The following is a 23316-nucleotide window of genomic DNA, read 5'->3' on the forward strand; positions in this document are numbered from 1 at the left end:
GGCAAATGGAACAGCAGCTTGAGAAACATTCATGTCTCAAAATAAGCTTTTATCTGCAAAAGTCTATATGCATATATCTACGTAAGTGTGTCACTAAGCAAACCACACTTAGCAGGAATACTACTTCCAAAGACATTATGGCATCTTTGACTGTTCATCGAAACAGTATAAGCACTTCCAATACAATAGCCAATTTTATTTTTAATAAGGAAGGCCACATCAGAAAACATTTAAATATACACCTGAAATTCTAAATAAACCCTTTAATAATGAAAGCACCTCCAAACCACTTCTATTGGTAAGAAACAGTGAAACTGGCTACTTTCTCAAATACAGTGGAATTCTTTGTGTAAGAAAAAATAGATTCCTTCTCTGAAACTGTACTTCTGTGGAAGAAAAAGAAGTTTCTAGAAAATCAGTTTACTGAGAAGTGGGATAGGGCGTGGTTTTTTGTTGAGAACTTCATTAGCAAGTTCAGCTTAGAACTTCAGTAAGTTCAGATCTGAGTGAGAACATTCATCTGCTCTTCTGCAAGAGTCAGCTGTCACTGGTTATTTCAGGCATTCTCTTAAAGAAAAATATCAAAAGAACCTTAGCTTAGGAATACCTGTGTCCTTGACAAATTCCCTTGAGAAAAAGAGCAGAACTGCAAATGTGGGGAGTTTTGCATTGTCATTGTCTCTTTGCATTCACTTTTCAACATATAACTGAAAAGAAGTACTGAACACTTGCGTCAGGGAAAATTTGTTGGCAGTAGCAATGAGAAACCCAAACAGGATCTCTTTTGGGATGTGACCACACTTAATTCACATATCTGCTTCTCTCTGATGACATGGATCACCTAAACTGCAGGTATGTCTCTTTCAACTGTTCTCTTGAAAGTGTTTTGAGGGTTAAACCACAATTTATTCAGAAAAACTGAGAACTGGGCAATGAAATACTTGCTAGGTACTGGAATTCTTTCTGAGGGAAAGAAAACAATGGAAAGCCATGTCACTCTTTCTTGTAACCAGTCTGTGTCACAATCAACATCTAAAATTTTCCATCAGTATCCAGAGATGATGTTTTGCTTGAGTAGTGCGACCAAGAGTGATTTTACTGGCTTTTCTGGAAGCAAAATAATTCCAAACCCAGGAAACGGAGGGTCTACTTCCCAACAAAATCTGTATTTGTAATGTACAGCAAAACCATCAATATACACATCAAATAAGTAAGTATCACAACTTAAGTAAGTCATCCCAATACTCTTGCAAGGTGAGCATTCCAACACTTGGATCACTAGTACAGAGTTAAAACATGGAAGCTCTTTTTCCTTTCTCTACCTGGCTAACTGACCTAGGAATTGTGCAGCATACTTCTCTACCAGTTCTTTAATGACAGATGAGAGACATATGTAAGATGATGGAAAAAGATTAACAGTGTTTAAAATTCAAATTTCTCCCCATTTAGAAAAGCTTCTATCTCTTCGGTCAAGTTCATAACACACTGTCAGATTCACATTCTAGAGGTAAGTTTCCTGCCAGTTTTATGGGAAAGAGAAATTTATTTCTTCCTTACCTCACTACTGAAGGAATTCTCTTCAATTTTCTCAGTCTCTGCCTCCACTAGAGGGTTTTTCAAGGTCTGCAAGAACAAGGCAGCTTTCCTCTTGCGCTCTGCTTGTAGCTGCTTCTCCTTTGATTCCTTGGAGGCCTGTGCAAGCTTCTCCCTTGCTGCAGCTGCTAATCTATCCTCTAGTTTCTGCTTTGCTAAGAAAGACAATTAAGCGTTTAGAGTGAGCCATGCTTGGGGAACTCAGGCTTCCTTAAAACAAACACACATCCCGTCACCACAAACCAGCAAACAGCCCCTCCAGCCATTCTCAAGCCTTTCCAATACAGCCATTCGATGACACTATAAGGACATATCTGCTTGAAATTAAGACATTCCAAGCATCTTAATTCATAGAAATATCATTTGCTTGATGTAAAGTAGTAGAGGTGAAGTAAAAACTTCTAACTTAAAATGACAAGAAAATCCAATCCTGATTATTCAGGATACTTGTCCTTTTCTATTTATAAAAGCTACCTAAAGAAAGTAGCTTCGTAAACTCAGAAGCTTTTTCTTGTAAGTCTTAAAGTGATGCAAACTCTCCAGTTTGCTCTTTCCACCGATCTGATCTTCACAGTTTCCAGCCCTAGTTAAATATATGTTAATACGTTTATAGAAAGACCTGCTCCAGAAATTTTCAGAAACTGTTTCATCATTGCTACAACCAACAGATTTTGTTGTGTGTATGTGATTACATGGAAAGAATAAGCCAATTGATTTAACTATGCACCTAACAGCTCCTTTGTGTAATGTTTTTCTTCTAACACTTCCATTTTTGTGTTCTGTATATGCACAAAACAGCTGGATTTTTTTGTTCAGTTGCAGAGGTTTTTCAACACACAGCTTCTTCTAAGTGTGTTTTACACTTCATTTTTATTATCATACAAAATATTTCATATTTGCTTTAGATATGTAACACTGCAGCATACTTTGTGCTGCTGCAGTTCACAAAGGAACTACTACTTAAAAGCAAAAAACCACCATTTGAAAATGAAAAATTAATTCCTGTAGCATACTCATAATTGCGAGAAGTACTAAGTTTTTAAGCTTAGTAAATACTGACAGAATATCCACTTTAATAAGCACACTCTGCTGTCAAACAGCCTTGGGGAGGAATGGGTGAACTGGATTCTTTCAAAACATCATTCCATTCAAATTCACACAGCATGCCCTTCTGCCCTTACGCACATTAACACAGAACAGGAAAAACCCATACAAAGATTTAATGGCATTGCATTATAAGAGCAACAAAACATGAAGAAGGCAATATTAGTCTATATGGGAGTGCTATATAAATGAAAAATAGCTTGAAGCAATTCACTGTTCTCTGAAGAAAACGAGAAACAGGTATGTCTTTGCTGGGCTTTGTTAATGCAATCTGGAAACTACAAAGTCAGTGCTTTACTAGAAGGTTGTAATGGAAAACCAATATAAAATTCAGAAAGATCAGGCACTAGGACAAAGCACTCAACCACTCCAGTGTGTTGTAAATTTGATTTAGTCTCAGCAACCAATGAAGATTTCATTCTTAAAAATAAGGAGGAAACTGTGGGAAGAGAATTCTGATTCCTGTTAACATGACACAGATTCAAAACACCTAAAATGTCACACATGGCAGTTTTGCAGTCCGCGTGAGAGACTCATTTTGTTTTCAGCGCCACATGGAATACCTTGTTTAGCTTCCAACTCCTCCTGTGTAAGTTGAGGCTTTTTCTCTTCAGGAGCAGTACAAGGAGTGGTAACTGCTGGAGTATGGTTTGATGCACTGTTAGCATTCTCTTGGCCTTCCTTTCCCTCGTCTTCCTCCTCATCACTGTCATCATCTAATTTAACACGGTTTTTCTCCAAAGGAAGAAGGTCGTTTTCTTTGGCCTTGATCGCAAAGCTTATTGGAGCAAAGGATGCTGTGAATGAATGGGTAAGATTTCACACATCACTAGACTACAGTAGAAGGCAGGTTCAATTTCCTGACTTTCCCCATTACTCCTGCAGAATACACCACAAAAAAAAGGAACTTGCATCATCCAGTAACGCTAATTATTTTGGTGAAAAGGACAACATAATCCTTTTTTCTCTCTGTGTTTTTTAACAAAGGTTGGAAACTTCATTTTCTGTAAAGATCTCAAAAAAAAAAAATAAAAATACAGCATTAATCTCGAACCCATTTATCCAAAATGACACTTCTAAGAATAAAGAATGGAATTTCTCACTACCTAGTACCACATGGTCTGCTCCAATACTCATCTTCCTCAGGATACCTTCTGCATATATATCTTATGAGATTGCAATTAGGGAAATTTAAATAGAGTAATTAAATTACATACCAAGGTTTATAAAATACAAGCTTTGATTCTGGTAATCCTGGGGTAAGGAAATATGCTCAGAAACAAAGAACTCCAAAATTCCAAGAGAAGAGGTAAGGGTGATTTTCCAACTTCTTCATGGAATAGAACAAATCCTAAAATGGGATTTTACTTCCTCAGAGGCAGAAGAAAAATCTAGTATGGATGTTATGTCTGTCTTGGAGGCAAGTACTGTATTTGGGTTACAATGAAGTGGGATTTGTACCATATTAGAGGAAATGAAAGTAAGTTTATAGGAATCAGATTGTCACAAAATGACTCACTGGTTATATTACATCATGTAAATTTGAGCAAATTACTACTATTAAAGTACGGGCTCCAGTTTGCCACTTATTAATAGCAGAACAACAGAAATAACATCATTTCTTTGTGTATCTTGCATTGCTTAACAGGGCATCTTTGAAGGCAGAGAAGATTATTCCTTCCTCAGGGAAGCTACTTGGGCTGCCCAGAGAAGAAACTGCAGAGTCTGGACAGTATGACAACCACAGCAAAGAGCCCGGTGTTTGCTGGTTGTAGAGGAAATGGGATCGCAGTGAGAAGAAGGAAGAGAGAATTCCAAGGGACCACAGGGTGTAGATAAACTTATCAGCAATTAAGTAAGCCACTAAGGTGGCAAGAAGGAAGTTTCCATCCATGGAAGTCCAGTTAGAGAGTGCTTTTTCTGTTTTATTTTTTTTTTCAGTGGCTTTCAGTTCTAGTTAAAAGATACACATTTTTACTTTTTACTGAAAATAAGAACTTTTAATGTATCTTTTCCTGATAGGCCAATAAATCAGTTCCCAGATATAAACAATCACTTCTCCAAATCAGAACACAAATAGTGTGCTAGCTGGCTTTCTCTGAGTGGCTTCCAGAGAGATCTTCCCATTCTGCCCCTCTGCTGCTATGACTGCAAGAGTAAAAACATTCCATTTAGACATGAAAGACATTTTCTTCCAGCATGACTAATGTCCAACACGGGAAGAATGGGCAACAAGCCTCGAGTACTTCCTCCACATGTATCCTTTCAAGTAAGGCCACTGCTTTTATTCAGAACAAATGACTTCTCTTTTGCACAAAGCTTGTAACTGTCAAGTTGAAAATGACAAAAATAAGATTTTACTGGCGTCACTGATGAAAGCCTTCAACTTTGCACAAAACTGAAGTAAAACAATTTATTGTGTCAGACCACAAATACCTGATAGTCTGATAAGAAAGAAATATGAAATCAATCAATTTACTTATTTCAGACCTTTTTTGATGCTTTCAGTGAAAACATATTTTTCGCATTATGAAATTCTTTTCCCTAATTTCCCCTGCCTTCCTTTTTTTAATTTATGCATATGTTACCAAATATTTTCATGCCCAATAAATTATGTTACCATACCTTTCACCAGTTTACCATCACCGACAGCTTTAGGAGGAACAACATCCTTTTTAGTTCCTGGAACTCCCCTAGCACTCGGCTCAGATGCATCTTCAGCTGCATGTTCATCTACAAATTGAGTCTCACTCGGTGTATCACTGGCAGTGTCTGCTGGAACATCTTCAGAGGAAGACACTCCCTTTTCAAAAGAAAGGAGCAGAATTACAAACAAGATAGTTATGAAATCATTAATACAATGTCTGTGGAGCTGCAATTTTGTCAGCCATTTGAAAAATCACTTTATCAGCTGATCACACAACAGCTAGTTTTATATCACTCAGCACTCATGACCATAATTCTGCCTCATGTAAACCCACAGGCCATAAAACCTACAGACCTACAGTAAGACCACATTGTTATTTTACAGCAAATAAAATGATATGCTTTTGCCAAAAACTGCTCTAAAATTATAGTTTTAAAATTAGACCCTAGAAGCATGTACTTCTTTTCTATATTTATTTAGGTCTTGATCCCCAGGGTTCTGAAGCAAATCCACTAAAGTCATTTCCCAGGGATAGGGTGAAAGCTTATGACATGTTTTTCCTCATGTACAATTGCATGTAACTTCTTTGCAGAATCAGATTTTACAGGAATCAACATAAGTTAATGTTTGATTTGTTCCAACATTCTGCTGAAGGACATTGGGCCTAGTAATGTTTTTTGATACAATACAGATGTGCTGAGATCTTTAAGGAAGTACGGAATTACTGGTTCTACCATTACATAACTGAATCATTCAGGATGATCTCTGAACTCCTATACCTCTGAACAGTATAGAGATTTCAAGAATGATATCATAGAACATTCAAAGTATTTACATGGTGAGTCCTGCGATAACATTAAGTAATTTAACATTGAAATGTGCACTTTTCAATTGAGAGTTTGGTTGCTCTGGCTGTTGTTAAGCATATGTGACGTTGAAACTGAGGCATTGATCAGATCTTCCCTGCAGCCACTCCCTGACCAACAGAACTGATTTCTGAAAGTCCTCGAAGGGGAAAAGCACAATGAAGTAAGCACTTCATCCTGTATTTATTGAAGTCAGTAGTACAGTTTCTTATTAATTTTAATGGCCAGAAAAAAAGCATCAGTTCCATTAGTTGCCTATACATATATTACTAGAGCATAAAGATAAAATCGAAATCAGTATTCTAAAAAATTGAAGAGAATGGCATTATCTACAAAGCCATGCAGTACAAAAATATGCATTGCTACGCTTGACCTCAAGGGACTTCAACTGGTTTCAGTTCCTTTTTCGCTGTACTCATTTGAACACTTAAAATGAATCTTTTATTATTATGCTTCAGTTAGTGTACAATTTCCCCCCAAATATATGTTAACAAGTCCTTATTAATTATGTAAGTATTATGAATTCAATCCACTGGTTTGCAAATAAGACATTCTAGAACAACAGTCAGCATTGTGGCACAGGACAATTCTGCTTGTAATTTAACAGCTGAGTAAGATCACATTTACCACAGCTTATATTTAGAAATAGTGTTTTCAAAACATTTTTTCACTATTAAAACAAAACATCAGACACAAGTGTTCCAAACAGCAACCATTATTGAATTTCTTCATTTTCCACAAAGCAATTCCGAGGAGTTTACCCACAGGCCTACCTTCTTCAGTTTAAGGCTCCCCAATCTAAGCCTTGAGATGACAAATGACATAGGGCCTAAAAAAAAAATAGCTCTTTCCCATGAAAAGTTAACATCAGATAATGTAGTTCTGATATTATTTGCAATTTTCTTTTCAGTAAGAGAACAATCTAATTAGCTAACATGAGAATAGTTAAAAACATGGATGCCAAGTCTGGCTACCACCTTCTAATAACATGGACTAGAAGAAGCAAAGCAAGTAGGAAACTGCTGTGAGATTCTGAAGCTCTAGTATTGTTGCAGTCATGACTGGACTCTAACAAAATCTCCCTCAGAAAAACGCACGTCAGAAAGCTACTCCAGCCTCTGTGCTACTGTTGTACAAAGAATGACGAGGCATATGGGAAGGTATGGGTGTTAAAAGCCATAGCTAACCTTTCTGACAGCAGAATACTAATCACAATCCTACAAAGCTCTAAACCTCCGCAAAGCATATATTCCCTCACATAGAAAGCCAGAAGATTTTCAGGTTGTCATTTTGTATTACAACCACAGTGGAGCGGCTTATAGTAAAAAGCAAGAATTAAGTATCACACCACCTCACAGATGCTTACTTAAATGCCATACAAAACTAAAAAACAACAACAAAAAAGCATTCACATCCTTTGCTGATCAATTTGTCTCTAATTCAGCATTCCATTTTTAAAATGTCTCATGGTAACACAACTGATAAGTCCTTTTCTCACATTTACTGCATTTTTAATAGAAGCATATACAAACACACATGTACCTGGCAGTTGTCACCGCTCTCTTTTTGAAGGAAGAACTGTTTTTTAAATTCATAATAAGCATTATACTGGTGCCATGGTTGCAGGAATTCAAACCTTTTAAAAGAAAACTGAATATGTGAAAATGCACATGAACATAGTTAATACTAACAATTCCTCATCACCTAATCTCCTCTAGCAAATGGAATGTTATTTGATGCTTGAAAGCACGCTTACTTATGCCTAAACTTCAGAGGATACACATTCAGAGTATGCTTGCTAGAGACATTTTTGACAGGTTGTTTGATAATTTGGGCAATTATGCTTTCCCATTGCCTTTAAGTAGGTCCCTAAGTTTCAATTAAACAAACAGGATAGTACTTCTCAAAACCTGCATGTCCTGTAATTTAATATTATATAAAATTAAAACCTTAACTTTTGAAATAGCAGTTTAAATAACATTTTCTCTTACCTGAGATCATTCTTGGCACGAACACTGGTTTCAAATTTTACCCCATTCCTAGCAACATACTCAGCTAGCTTGTCAATGACAGGTTGGATATCTGGAGGTGGAGGTATAATGGCAACCACTGGAGTAATTGTGCTGAAAACATCAAGAGTAAATAGTTTTTATAAATAGAACATAAAATACTTTCAGACTCTTGCTTTAACAAAAAAAAAAAAAAAAGTAGAGAGGTTTGTTCTCTGAGTTCACCATGCAGTTAAAATAGCTTGATTCAATAACAGAACGCATCCTAAACACTCCCTGTTGAAGCGCAGGAACGAGACTCCCCCAATCAACATGCAAATCTGTCCAAGGTACCTTGTAGATGTTGTGGTAGAAGTCAACCCACTGGTGCTGTCAGCTGTGTCTGGGGGAGGTGGGGGTGTTGTACCAGGAGGGGGAGGAACCGTTGCTACACCTGTAGCGCTGGACACAGTCACCCCTGCAGGCAGGGCGTTGTAGTAGGCAGCAACATCGATTCCCGGAGGTGGAGGTGCCAGGCAATAGGTTCCATCAGGGAGCATGTAGTAGCTGTAATACATGGCTGCCACAGTTGCTACAAAAAGACACATTTAAGAACAATATTCTAATTAGATGAAAACCACCCAATGAAATACATTATTGCATCGGTACAAATGCATCGAGAATCCAGATTCACACAACACACTAAGAAATGGCATCTCATTTCTTGTGTAAGAAAACCCAAAAAAAATCTAAAGCAAAAAAGGAAGGTTCATATTGACATATTTAGGATGAATAAGAAATATGTGGATTAAGGGACAGAATGCAAAAGTACTGAAGGTCATAGATGTGAATAAAGAAGTGAACTAGTGCAGGCATATTTAAAAATGAGCTAGTATGAAATCACACTTCCTAATCTAATTCAGCTCTGGCAATTTAACTCAGTTAAAACTATGTTCTCATGAAGAAAGAAATGTGCATATATTCAAAATTAGCATTAACAATTAACCACTAGAATCACTATATACATATTAAACCACTGTATTACTATATATAGACACACGCCTACTTACTTAAACCTCAAGAAGTAGACAGGTTTGGAATTCAACAGCAACATAACGAACAATGCATCTGAACAGGTTTTCCACACTAAAGGCTTCTCTGATTCTAAGTACTTCCTGAGCGTGCAAAGGCTTATTACGTCTTTCTATCTTTCTTTAAGGACAGTATTTTATAACGTTCTAATTAGCTTAATACATTTATATGGTAGATACTTCTTGTAAATCTAAGTGTTTTCTGCAGAAAGACTATGTATAAACAGAAAATATTAACATAAAATATTTTAAATTAATTACAGGAAGAGTTTGCTTTTCCGGAAGCAAGGTTTAATCAATGCATTAAATTACAATGAATTATCCTCTTAGAAGTTTCATAAACATTCCCATGTGGCATTATTTACTTTTTTCAAAGAATAAGTTGTCTGTAACAAGAACAGAATAAAGCTCTGTTTTAAAAGCAGGGAGAGGAGTTGCAAACTGAACTTGTTTTGTTACTAAATTATAATCTCCCAGTTTCTATCACATACATTCAGGTTCAAGCCTGACATTGAAGTAATCAAAAAACTGACTAGGTCTATTCTACGGAGATACATATTCTGATTTTAGTCTTTCTTGAAATAACCAGTAATTTTCAATTTCTTCACAGAAATCTTATTTCACCTTTACTAAGATTTCCTTATCATACAGTTTTAAATACAAATTACTTCCATGTGTATTTCCCTCCACATATTACACTCTGACAACACCTGTAATCCCTTAGGGCTTCTGAACCTATAATGCATAAAAATCAACTCAGATTATTATGGTGACAACTGATCTGCAGCAACATTACTGAAAAACCAAGAACTCAATAAGCACCACCTTGAAGTGACACTACTCATTACTTACAAATGTATAATAACCCTACTGTAGTGAAGGCTTCACTGATGCTATGATGATTTTTTGCCTTTTCTTTTAAACCCCTTTTATACCTTTCTACAATTTCTGTATTCTTTAGTGCTTTTTGCCTACATTCTTGGACTTGCTTGTTAAGCTAGGAGACTCAACATTTTAGAGGTTTCGTAGTTAGGGATCAATATGCCCCAGACCTCAAGATCCTCTCCAGAACACATTTTGTAAACTAAGATAGAACCATCCAGGGGGAGGTTCCTTGGGGAGAGCGGGGGCTCATTCGAGCCTCTCACTGGGGAATTTTTGATTAGATATGCTAACTAATAAGACCTATAAAGTTATACCAGATCTTTTAGGGGGTGCACATTGTGGTGTGCATTTCGGTGTGTTCAACCTAGACGTGGTGCACCTAAAGATCCTTAAAATAAATACCAAGGTAAAATCCCTTTTTCCCATTCTAACCGTGTTTGACTCTTGATTTTAAGATCAGGAAAAGGGATCATCACTACAAATTTTCTTTTATCCGAGTAGTGTTACATGTTCAGTCCCATAAATGAAAGGGTAAGTTGCATTTCTTTATTTAAGGAATCAGAATCCTGGAAGTTGAAAAGAATTAAGAGGCACATAAACTCATTTACGCTTGACTTTACCTTTTTGAGTATCAGAATTTACAAAATTTGCAGGAACAAAATAATATAATAAGGGTATGGTGCTAAACTTACTCACAGACTGAAGACGTGGCTTCCTGCCTGCCCACCCCCTCCAACCCATTCCTGGTTTTCCTAAGCAGCAATTCAACAGATACTCAGCATGGACCTTCAAAGACTCAGGAGATTGAAAAAGAATAAATACACAGGATGAAGCATGAAGCCAACGTATTCTCTTCCCACCAGCATCCACACACAATTCATCAAAACACACCACCAGCTGCCTCCTCACAAAGCACTTACAATCAGAGGAATATTCTGCCTGTGATGTCTGCACAGCTGCCCCATCTGTTGACTGTGGCGTAGACGAATTATTATCTGATTGTGCTTTGCGCACCAGTGCTGCAAGGGGGTGATCAGGGTCTACTACCTTCAAAGGCTGAAAACATTTTGAGAATAGAAAAAAAGATTAAAATTAGAAGTACATATTTAAAGAACAATAGCATCAACATCTTCAAGAAAGCAGATTTATCTACGTTAATAGACATCGATAATTCTGTGCAAACACTGAAGTTACCGTTTTTGTAGCTCTCAGAGTCAACGTATTTGAAAATTAGTGAAAAACAAGACAAAAACCACTTTCACGTAAACAGAAATGAATGACATAAAAAGAAAAAAGCGGTTATTACTGTTAGGCAGTGACTGCCATGGCTGGGATAAGGTACAGAACCTGTCTTGTCTAAATATCAGACAGCACCCCAGCCATTCCTCTGAAAACCTCAAATACGTACAACCATCTGTCACTCCCATTATTCCATCACTGCCTAGTCTCAGAAAATAAAAACAACTAACGGATCTAGTAAAATTTACATTTAATGAGTAGTAAATTCTGGTGAAATATTATTTGCTGAAACTGTTACTTTGTGTCAACATTTTATCTACTAAAATCTAAAAAGAAAAAACACTCTCTCTCAGCTTATATGCATAAGGCATTAAATACCTTAATCTCTTCTGCTTCAACACAGGTTCTGTGGGATAAATCCTTGAGTGATGCCCTCAATACCAGAGGGCATCAGAAATAGAAATATAATTCCTTAGAAATGGAAAAATAACAATTTATGTACTAGAGAAAAGGTAACTCAAAAGTTTACAAAAACAGACTTAAATTACAGCCTGAAAAGAAGCCCAGACCTTTGTCAATAAAAGACCCGAGTACCTGCAAAACAGAATTTTTCTGTCCATGAATCAGGTGTTTTACAAGATAAAAAGGTAATTTTAATCGTGTCAAGTACCTTCATGAGCTCTTCAAGCCTACTGCATTTTTTAGATGCAAAAAGACTTGGATGAAGATAATTTCCGTCATCGTCATCATCATCATCATCATCTTCCTCAGATTTCACTCTCGAGTCTAAATAAAAGCAATGTTTGAATTTTATTTGGGTTTGCTATGAATTTTCTTTGGGAGAGAATGATGATACAGGACAAGCATAAATTCTTAGGAAAGCATCATTCATATAAGTCAGCTTAGTCACAAAAGCATAGATCCAAGATCTTGCCAGACATCAACAAAACTAAACCCTAAATGCACAGACCAACCTTCTGTTGGACTTGAGCTATATGAGTGCTCCTAAAACCTTCACATCATAGCAGCTCCTGTAGCTGAACATTTCCACAAACAATATTTTTTCAAAAAAATCTCCAATTTAAGCAAAATTTTGAATCATCGCATCAATCTCAGCTGCAGTGGAACCCCAGAAAAATGTGGCTATTTTAACAAAAAGACCAGTGTCTGTTCCAGTGATTCCCACCCTGAAGCTACCATTTGCCAAGCAACAACTCACGTTTTTTCTCGTCAGCTTTACTTTCCGAAGGAGCCGCGTAGCGTCCCTCTTTCATGGCCTTCTGGATGAACTTGTAGTAGGGGTTGAGGTAGTGATCAAACCGCAGAAAGTCAAACTGGGAGTTGCGTGCTTGCTTGGCTTTCAGCATGATCTCAAACTGGGCTCCTTGCTTGCACACAAAGTTTGCAGTTCGCTCAATGATCGCATGCATTTTTGCTGTTGGTGGCTGTGGGAGTAAAATAACACATTTGCATTTTCATAAGCAGCTTGTACACTGTGTTAGAACTCCAAGAATTAGAAAGAACAGTAGTTCCCTGTCCTTCTCAGCTTTCTTTAGCAACTTAAGTTCCATAATCACCTGAAACTAATGAAAGCACATCAGCCCTAAAAAATAACCAAAACAGTCCCAACGCTCCTCAGCTGCTCATTCAGTTCCTTTTGCAAGATCTTTTTCTTCTACCAGGACAGCTGTTTCTGCATTGAACACCAAACTGAAGAGGGCAACAGATCCTGGATGACCTTGGTATTACAATATCTCAAGGTGCTCTGAAGACTCAACATGTATGGTTTCCTTCACAAAAGCTGTCCTTAATTCTGTTATCTCTGAATGTGCAAATATTGTTCCCTAACTAGAAATTTGTTACTTTGTATTTGGTTGGGAAGAACATGTGTGCCTCTTAAGACCAACATACAAACTATAATTCCCATGTGCATTCCCTTGAAGAGTCACTGAACACTTCACCAATAAAGCAAAAGATAAAATTAATAAAGTTAAGCAGCATCCATGCATTTTCCAGAAATCCAGATACCAAGCCCAAGATGTGAAGAGAACAAGAGTACAGTTAAAGAATGAATGAACTTCATTATTCACTGCTTTTAATTTCACACTCAGCTATTTTGTCCTGTGCTCAGTACACTGTAAAAACACATACTCTGTGTGCCTATAAAGACTGAGGTGTCACATTAATGATTTGGTTTAGCTTTGTATTTTTACTGCATAGATACACAGCTATGTTGCAAACCTAAAAAAAGTGTTTCTCAGAAGACTGGAAGCACTCGAGACAGTGGTGCTCCACATAGGGGAAAAAATTCTCAATATTATCAAACAGTCCAATTTTAAAAGCTGTTTTCTGCCAACTGGATCCTTTACCAGGACGTTTGATATGGAAAATAACTAGATGTTTCAAGTTTTATTTGTCCCTCTAAAACCCCAGCAAAGATTATTTTAATGAGAGGCAATGAGGTTCTTAACAAACTGATAACATTTTGTGCATTAGCAGTTTCACATCATATATCAAGTTTTTCTATCTGTCCTCACAAGTTACTAACTGAAAATTTCCTCTAACAGCCCACTTCAATAGCATCCACAGACTTCTTAAAAATGCCCTGGTGAAGAACAATCATCTTTGCCCATAATCACAGTTTTAAGCAGTGGAAGACCTTCGGCCTGCTTGTCGTAACTCTTCAGTTCTAAGTTCCAGAATGACATTACTGCCGCAATTGGAGCTGCCATACACTGAACATTCCATAGTTCTGGACTTTTTTTTTTGCTGCCTGACTTGTCTTCATTGAATATTTGCACTTTGCATTGATCTGTATTACAGGAGATATAAAATATCTGTCTTTATTGAACTGCACTTTGCAGACTGGGAGCAGAGTCTCCATGTTAGCAAGCTGATTCTCAAATTTCTTAAACAGAATAAATATCTTTCATGGTAAAGCCAAATGACTTGAATAGAACAACAACAAATCGAGGCTCACAAAAAAAAATTCTCACAATTCCCAATCCAAGGTTAAGTATACATTGCCTTCAGAGCTGCTGTCTAGACACTTTGGTGTTTGTGGGGTTTATTTTTTTTTTTCAATCAAAACCGAATATACCTCCACTTGCTTTCTGCTCATGTGACTACACTGGAGTTCAACAGCTGACTGAGAAAAATTACTTCAGTAAGCCCCACACTGCACTTTGCGACATATATTGGAAATACATCCTAAATTTCTAAACAAAACTCAAGCCAAGCAGCTATCTAAACCAACAGTTTTTCACCAGCAGTTACGTTTTGGAAACAGTATCAAAATGCAAAAGAAGAAGCTCTTCTCTGAGAACTCAAGGTTCCTTAAAGAAAAGCCAATGAAGTAGAAAAAGAGTTACACAAATACTCTGTGCTCATTATTAGTTGTTCTAACCGTGTTCTAAATCTTTACTAGCCAAGGTTATCAAGCTGAGAATATCAAGTTGAGCTCACATATAAATTAACACTTTCATGACCACAGTTATAGAAGGAAGAATATTATCTGATTTTCCAGCATCTTTTAATAAACTTGAAATACATTGAAAACCCTTACAGTTAGACCTGTAATCAAGCAGGTGTCTGTTCAGCTCCTTTCAGGAAAAATACAGAAGCCGCAATTAAGTCTACAGAACATGTAGCAAAATCTAGCAACATCACATGAAGAAAGGAGCTTCTATATGCTAATACTTTCAAGTTATTTCAGACTTTATTAGAAATAAATTACTGTTTTTCTCCTTGAATATGCTAGTTTTATATAGAGCATTTACACTTGATCAAATCCTATCCCCTTCAGATTGGGACTCAATTAAAAAGATTTCAGAAAAGAATTCTTGAACATAAGCAAACTTTTGGTTTAATGGCCCTTTATGTTTGGAATGCTGAACCTTACATCTCCGCAAGTAGCCATTCCAAGAACAGCTGCCTTTTTTCCACATTAGCTAAAATAATATCACAAGTGATACTAAATGCACTTAGCATAAGCACAGTGATAATTTCAGTGTGAAAAAGAAGATTCAAAGGTGTTCATAGAACTCAAGAATTCAAGGCAGAACATTTGAAATTAAGTTACTATTTTAGAATAATTTAAAATGTACCACACTAAAGTTAATGGAAAAAAACCCCAACCCAATCACCAAACAGAGCACCATCAACAGCACAAAAGCTGGCAGAAGTGTAGGCTGCATTAAATGTACACATACCAGTTCCACATCAGAAGGTACATTCAGTCCTGGAGGCGCAACAAAAGGTTCTTCATTTTCCTCTGTATTTTCTGTCTGAGCTGTTTCTACAAGGAATGACAGAATGAAGTACCATAGGAAAAAACATGTCAAAGTACCCAAATGTTAAAAAAAAATTAAAGTATATCTAAAACAATGTGCAATCAAGGAATTTATCAAATGCAGCTATATAAACAGCATTTGCACTGCAGACATTTAAATATGGTTAAAAATAATAATTTGTATTACAGTCCATTATTTGCTACAGCAGAAATGTTCCTCTGAAAATATTTTGCTTTACAGATTTTTTATAATAATTGAAGTAAAAAATTTACTTTTTAAAGTAACTTCTAGTACTATCTATTTTACTAGCCTTAAGAGAAATCGTATTCCCTTTTTTCCTTGACAGATTAGATGGCACCAAGTGCAGGAACACCTGATCACAGGAGCTGTGGAAACAGCAGAACAACCTCATCACGCATGAGATGTTGCAGTGATTACTGCAGACAAACCATGCAACAAAGGGAGTTCGCTTGTTTCCACTTTCTGGTGGGTTGGTTTTTAGGTTTTTTTTCTAATGAACTCAAACAGTTTAACTCCACAAAGGCAGAGAAAAATTTAGCAGCAAAGAAAGAAGGAAAGAGCAGCAGACAAAGTAGAATAGACTGCTTCTTTTGGCAGCATCTCCAGCTAACAATATTTGGTTATAGAGTCTTAAACAAATCAATTAAACCCCAGAAAAGACAATGCAATTCTGCTTCAGTACCAAAGAGCAGAGGAGAAACCCTTCGTACAGTGGGACTAGCACAGACACTGATTGCCCTTACACAATCTCTCAGACACGGCAAAAAAACACTAAATAAGCTTAAGCACCTAAAGTGATCCTGCATTGCAACACAATACCTTGGGGGGAAAAAAGCACATTTCATACCACAGTAACCCACCAAGATGTAGTAAGGCAACCCAACTGTTAACTGAATGATCCTCACTTTACTAAGACATAGTTCAACAACATTTAAAACCTTCCTTAAGAATGTGCGATAAAAATACAAAGTTACTGTAATTATAGATGGGAACATGACAACTGAATTCCATATTTTTTAAGGTCATGAAGCAGGGCACACTATGTTGAAGACAGACTCATTTATAATAACTAAGAAGACAAAATCTACACTTAAAAATATACATTCTTATCAATTACTGTTTTATGCTTACAATGATATTTTCTGTCTTGACTAAGAAACACAGTGTTAGCAGACAGCCAATGTAAGGAATTCCTAGGTTTTTCCTGAATAAGAATCTGCAAGACAGCAGAATTAAATTCCCTGACTACTGCAGTATTGACTGTGCCATAGCAGGAAAACATTTTTAAGCTCTTCAAGAACAAAGTCCGCAAAAACTCAGTAACAGAGTCCCATAAAGACTTTGATGAAATGCTTTCAGAAATTTTAATTACATTTTAATGACACATATATTTTAAACTCTCAACTGCAAGATAGAAATGCTATGTCGTCCCTCTCAATTAACCCTTTTTACTTTTACCCCTTACCTCTTTGTTTTGCAGGCTGATGCTCCTCCTCTTCAGTGGGTTCTGAAGGGTCATAATAATCACTGCCATAACGGAATCCCACTGCATTATAGGTACCATCTTCTGCCAAAGCTTCACTGAGTCTTTTATATTCCTCCTCTTGAACAAAAATGCAATTACCAACATCAGAACATATTCAGAAGCTAACTTATTAAAAAAAAAGAAGTAATATTTCTTACTTTAGTTTTTAAATAAGAAGTTTTCTCCTGATCATTTTAGCTTTCATTAAAAACTGAACAGAAAAACACAGCATGTACACATGCTGACTATTTATTTCTTCTTGAAGAGATATAGGCTGTGGATTAAGACATTCTAATGCAATTATGCATATAAAAGCACAGAATTTCCTTTAAAAAACACTAAAAATGAAGCAGAATGTGTTTATTTTGGGGGGTCTGAAATCCCAGTCTGCCCTCAGAATCTGGGCAATTTCTGTGTGGATCTACAGTTAAACTATCCTGAGGTCCTCTCACATACGCAAAGACTCCCGCTTTTCGAATCCACTGGATACTGTCAAGATAACATCAGAAAAAGAGAGTATAAAATTAGGAGTAAATTTAATTTCATAATAATTTACTTAAACGTGCTTTTCTAATAACCATGTTATTCCTTGAGCAATACCTTGCCTTGCCTCCTCCTCAAGCAAGTCCGTATGCAAGGCTAAATACCTCTCTTCATCACAGAGGGCTTCTATTCTAGCCTCCTCTTCGGACAATTGATAATCTCTGTTCCAGGTGGAATATTCAGCATCATATTCAGAAAGGTCATGCAGGTGACCACGCCCATCATACCTGCAGGATGAAACAGCTGGTCAATGCAAAGAACTTAGGGCTTGGGTTTATGCGATTACTTAAATACTTACCCAATAAAAATGAAAAAAAAAAATACTTATACGTTAATGCATACTCCCTTTTAGAAGTTACAATTAATTTTGCTAATCATTTGTCACCAACTATCGAAAATTTGTTTAATAATCTAAATTCCTCTCAAAGAAACTAATAAATTATTACAATTAAAGGCAAAGGTATCCTTTAATAGTTTAAGTGGGATCCATTTCCTTAACAGCTCTTACCGTACGTGCTTCAACCAACCAATCAATGTCACTTGCAAAATACGTTTTTCTGGAAAGTCAAATAGCTTACATTCACACAAACCCGAGTACATAAATACCTATCCGTAAGAACCAAACGGTCGAAATTTCCTCGCTTCTTTCTGCTAGTCCCGAACTCTCAGGAGAAATCTTCACCATAGAAACTTGCGTCCATTGGAGGTAAAATCATGGCTAGGCTCGGCCCCTAGCCATTTGGCTGAGGAAATAAGTTCTGGGTTATGTGATAGAGAGACACACATACATAGGAACAGTAACATAAACATGCAATTTAAGGAGGTTCACCGCAAAATCAGCAAAGATCAATGATGTACAGTTCCTTTCTACTAAGAAATCACTTTATTTGCAGGAAAAGCACTGCATTGGGATAATGTTTATGCATCAGTAAGAGAAACTGATTGGAAAGTAAAGTGACAGTAAACTTGACTCCGCTGAGGTGTCTTCCCACACACAATTCTTGACTTGTGCCAACTTGCTAGACCAAAAACAAAGAAAGTAAATATTCTTATAGCAAAAAGCAAATGAAACATAGGTCTGGTTAATCAAGCTCTGTCCACAGGCAAACTTGAACCCAAGTCTTCTCATAGCAATGTGCTTTTCTCAAAATGGTGAAAATGAAGACTTCCTGCTGCTGGAGATAAAAGGAATCTAAGCTTCCAAAGGAGTTTGTAAGATTAGCAATTGCAAGCTGCCTTAACTCACAAATGTACGTTATTTGGTATTTCAGTATGTGTGTACAGACATGCACATACTTAGTGTTTGCTCCCTACAATTTCTGTAACACCTGTGAACAGGGCTCTGCTGCACAGCACCCCAAAAATGGCCTCTACTTACAAATGAGATCAGTCACAGAAATGATTTGGACTAGAAGTGTGCAACACAACACTTCCACCGTTGTGTAAGTGAGAAATGAAACATAGCTACAAACATTTATGGCTGTTTTGTCCTGCTTTTGTGTCTATTCCAATTTAAAAAATTTATTTCAATAATAACCATCATTAATGGCGTAAGCACCGAAATAGTGCAAGGGCATTTCTTTTTTCTCTCCAGTCTTATGGAAGGAAATCAAAAGACCTTTCCTTACTGACATTTTTCCAAGACAAATACAGCTCTTAAGTCAAAATAAAATCCTGTCTAGCACCAAAGCAGTGATGAAACTGAGGGAATACATATCTATAGTATGCCATGTGACCCTTCTCAAACCAAAATCCTTCCATCTTTCCCACTGAGGTTTTCAGGGTCACCCACAACTCTTAAATTATTCTTTCAGTGCTCCACTCAAACATAACCAACCTGACCTCCCATGTTCCCTCTCTCCAGCAATATATTCAGATAACTCTGAATGAATTTATTTCCCAATCCCACCCTGTACTGCTGAAACAAATCAAAGAGATCAGGAGGAACATCAAAGCAGATTCTATTACTCTCTCTGGCCACGAACCTGGACCTGGCACAACAACCAAAAGAAGCCAGCCCTAGCATAAAATTTCAAGAGCACCCAAAATCAAATCCATTCTGTCTAATACAGTAAATCACAGCACCGGGAAAAGTAAACAGGCCAAGAACTGCTTTTAGTGTGTCCCATCAACAGCCTGCAGCCAGATTATGTAGGAGAAATAAGAAATCCCCATTTCCTTTAAGGTGGATAAACACCTTTCCACTCTCCCCACTGCCCCGTTCTCACCTACAGAACATACAATGTGCCTAGTAAGTACTCCCATGCAATCAGGCTCCCTTGGATTCCAGGTCAGAAAATAGGATGTTTGTGGTTTGCACTGAAAAGGAACAGATCATTCCCACTCTCCACCCTGCCGACCCTGCCTTGCCAAGTGGAGCAGAAAGACACATCACACACTGACTGCCAGGAGGAGAGGAACCTCCCAACGCTGCCAGAGAGGGAAACCCCAAGTTCCCGCAGACAGGGGTGGAGGGGGACGGGGGGCGGCCTGCAGCGTTACCAGAGCACCCTCGGAGTGCTGTGCCGGGAGCTGCCTCCAGCCCCGCCACGGAAGGTCCCGACGCGCCTGCCAGAGCGAGCCCTCTCCTCAACCCCCGCCCTCACTGCCCACAGCACAAGGGGGGAAACAAAAAGAGGCTATCACAGCAGATCTCGCAGCACAGTCTGGGGGTTGTGTTACACCGACCTATCGATCATGATCTTGGGGTCTCCCATCCAAGGAATAAGGTGTCGCCCCTGCTCCTGGTACTGAGCCTTCTCATCATCCCGAAACAGCTTGCAGGCATAGCCGAACACCAGCAGCTCCACACGGCTACTCCCGCCTCCACCTCCACCTCCTCCGGGGGACCCGGGCACCGCTCCCCCTCCTGACAACAACATTAGGGGTGGCGGGCCTGCTTCTTCTGCAGTCCGTCGAGACCCTCCGAGCCCTCCGTACATCACCGGGGGGGTGCAGCGAGGCGGAGGCAGCTCGCAGGAGCACCGACTGTCCAAGCAGCGAGTACCCGCACGGCCGGGCCCGCGCTAAAGCCCCCGACCCCGGAGCACCACAGCCGCCATCACCCGAAACAAAATGGCGACGCTTCCGCTTCCGCTGGCGGCGCAGGGGCAGAGACGGGCTGGCTTTTGGGGGTAGCAGATTCGCGTCAAGTTCCGGCAGACCGAGTGTTAAATCCGAGGATAACGCGACTCCACGGTACTGGAGAGGACACTGCGCGTTCGGTGACAACGGTCGAGGCCCAAAGAGGCGGTGGAGCCACAGAGCCGGCCGTCACGAAAGTGCGGAACACCTCTGAGAGGCCGCTCTGAGGCCGCCCTGAGTGGGGCGGGGAGCGGCGTGTGCGGGCGGTCCTGCTCGGCAGAAAGGAGCCCCAGGAGTTTAAAAACAAAACCGAACCGTGGGCCCGCGTATCCCGGTGTCCGCCACGCTGTCTTGGAGCCCCTAGGGGAGGGGGAGGCTGAGGAGCCTCAACGCAGTACAGGGCGGTGCGGCACAAAGCGGGGATCAATCCCAGGCTGCGCTCGGGAAGCTCGAGGGGAAAGCCTGGGAGCCACGGTGGGAATCACAGAACCAGTTCGGTTGGGAAAAGACCTCTGAGACCATCGAGTCCAATCTACGACCGGACACAACCTTGTCAACCAGACCAGGGCACCGAGTGCCATGTCCAGTCTCTCCTTGAAAGGGGAAAGGGAGGACTTGGGGCACTGGGTAAAAAATTCCGAAGAAAGTTTATAAACCAGAGAATTTTTTCTAAAATTGTATGATCTGGGCTGAAGTTTTCGATGTTGTGTATCTCGGGGTTATTACTGTCATCACTCTTCAATAAGTATGAAGAAATGCGTTGTTTTGCATATTTTATAATAAAATTCTGTAAGGAAGGACATGATGTTTTGTGATTCGCAGTGGGAATTACTTACCATGTTGCTGAAAGTGACCCTGTCTGTCCAGTAGCCTACAGTGTTCTGCCCCCTTCTCTCCATGGGATTCTGTAGGACAAAATATCTCTCTTCAAAATACTTTTAATGTACTCTTACTTACCCTGAGTGTTTGTCAGTGAAAAAGGGTGGAATAATGAGTAATTATTTTGCAACTACTCTGGATAGCTTTAAAGATACAAAATTGTAGATTTCCCTGAAATTTCCAGCAGTGTCTGCCAGAGGGGTAAATGCTGCCAAGCAGCATCATCCCTGTTATGATCTGTAAAGATCCAGGCAGGACCTGGTCAGTCAGACACTCTCTGGTTGGTGCTCTTCAATCTCCAATCACAAGATTAACCGCTGCAGGGTTGCTGTGAATGCTGCCAAGCATCAGATGAAAACTTGTTGTTTGAGGGAATTAAAGCAAAACAAAACATATTTGCATAATCCCAGTTTGGATCAGGAGTATATTTTGGAAATGTGGACGGCCAGGATTGCAAATGTAACATTGAATGGGCTGACCTTTTCGTTTTTTATTGTATGTACTTATTAAGGATATTGAAAGAGGTTTCAATTGCAATGAAGTAGTGTCCTCATGGGAAAAGAAGAATTGTGTCCTAAATAGTATTTTTGTAAGGATCAGCAGATGGAAACTGAAGCAAGACATACGCCAGTTTAGAAAGATTGAACATACGTAACAACTGCTGCAATAAATCTATATTTCTATGCCCTGAAATGCCTTTGAGCTAAACTTAGGTATCTTTTTGGAAGATTAACTTTGGCAAAAGATGTGTTAAGCTTTAGTCAAATGTAAATAATTACACAAAGACCAAGAGTAATACTTATCCATTAAGCCATTTGATTAGACCTTCTGGGTAGCTGGCTCAGGATAGAGTGTGTCTGTCTCCAAGAGGACTGGAGCGGTGTTAGGCAGCTGCGCGATTCTGAATTAAAAGCATGTTTCATATTAGATTTGAGTAAAGTGTGAGTGGAAATTGTGAAGGGCCCCAAGACAATATTGTGTATATGGAAGTAGCTAATCAATGAGCATTTTGGGGAGGCTGAGCAATGTACACATTGCACGCCATGCAGAAATAGTGTGAGCACAGCTAGCAGGCTAATAACCTGCTGTGAAAACATCTTGAAGATGATGGGAACATTTCAGCTTCACACTTGTGTAAGCTAGTGCATTCTCCAAAACAGGATGTTTCCCCATCAGCCGTTAATGGTGAAGAGAAATCTTACTGTTCCAGAGACTCCTTTCCCCTTTATGAGCAGCAGTAGTTGAATGGCAGGCATTCAGAAGACACAGAAGGAATTTTTACAGGTTTATGTGTGATCCAGAGTATTTGCTCAGGTGTTGTGTTCAGGCTGACTCAGATTATACACGACTCACCTTTGAAATAGGGCATAACCTCTGCTATCTCCTCACAACCTTTGATTTGACTTTCATGTCCATGGATCCAAACACATCAAATACATCACTGAACACCATTCACTGATGATTTATTGGACTGCATTGTCAAAACTGTACTCAAGAAGCCAACAGAGTAAATGTAGTAAAGGATTTTAAGGTGTCCACTGGAGCAATCCAAATGCCTC

The 23316-nt window shown here is 38.7% G+C and overlaps 1 protein-coding gene across 5 annotated transcripts in view; it reads right to left on the reverse strand.

The window, feature by feature from the left end:
* The window catches only part of LOC104688750 (splicing factor SWAP), a 38579-nt gene extending 17698 nt beyond the window's left edge, over window positions 1-20881 (reverse strand). The window contains exons 1-13 of one of the 5 annotated variants that reach the window (XM_019285204.3): window positions 20483-20881; window positions 17852-18021; window positions 17192-17329; window positions 15625-15710; window positions 12633-12858; window positions 12084-12199; window positions 11095-11230; window positions 8553-8790; window positions 8202-8333; window positions 7753-7846; window positions 5323-5500; window positions 3261-3494; window positions 1558-1748 (exon numbers count right to left, since the gene is read on the reverse strand). In XM_019285204.3, coding sequence (XP_019140749.2) covers window positions 1558-1748; window positions 3261-3494; window positions 5323-5500; window positions 7753-7846; window positions 8202-8333; window positions 8553-8790; window positions 11095-11230; window positions 12084-12199; window positions 12633-12858; window positions 15625-15710; window positions 17192-17329; window positions 17852-18021; window positions 20483-20736 — 2193 coding nt within the window. In that variant the 5' untranslated portion in view covers window positions 20737-20881. Of the gene's footprint in view, window positions 1-1557; window positions 1749-3260; window positions 3495-5322; window positions 5501-7752; window positions 7847-8201; window positions 8334-8552; window positions 8791-11094; window positions 11231-12083; window positions 12200-12632; window positions 12859-15624; window positions 15711-17191; window positions 17330-17851 lie in introns of all 5 variants that reach the window. The other 4 variants (XM_039560828.1, XM_010398434.4, XM_010398436.4 and 1 more) reach the window with 4 other exon arrangements.
* Window positions 20882-23316: the final 2435 nt, after the last annotated feature.

Source organism: Corvus cornix, chromosome 15 (assembly GCF_000738735.6).
Source record: "Corvus cornix cornix isolate S_Up_H32 chromosome 15, ASM73873v5, whole genome shotgun sequence".
Taxonomy (NCBI): domain Eukaryota; kingdom Metazoa; phylum Chordata; class Aves; order Passeriformes; family Corvidae; genus Corvus; species Corvus cornix.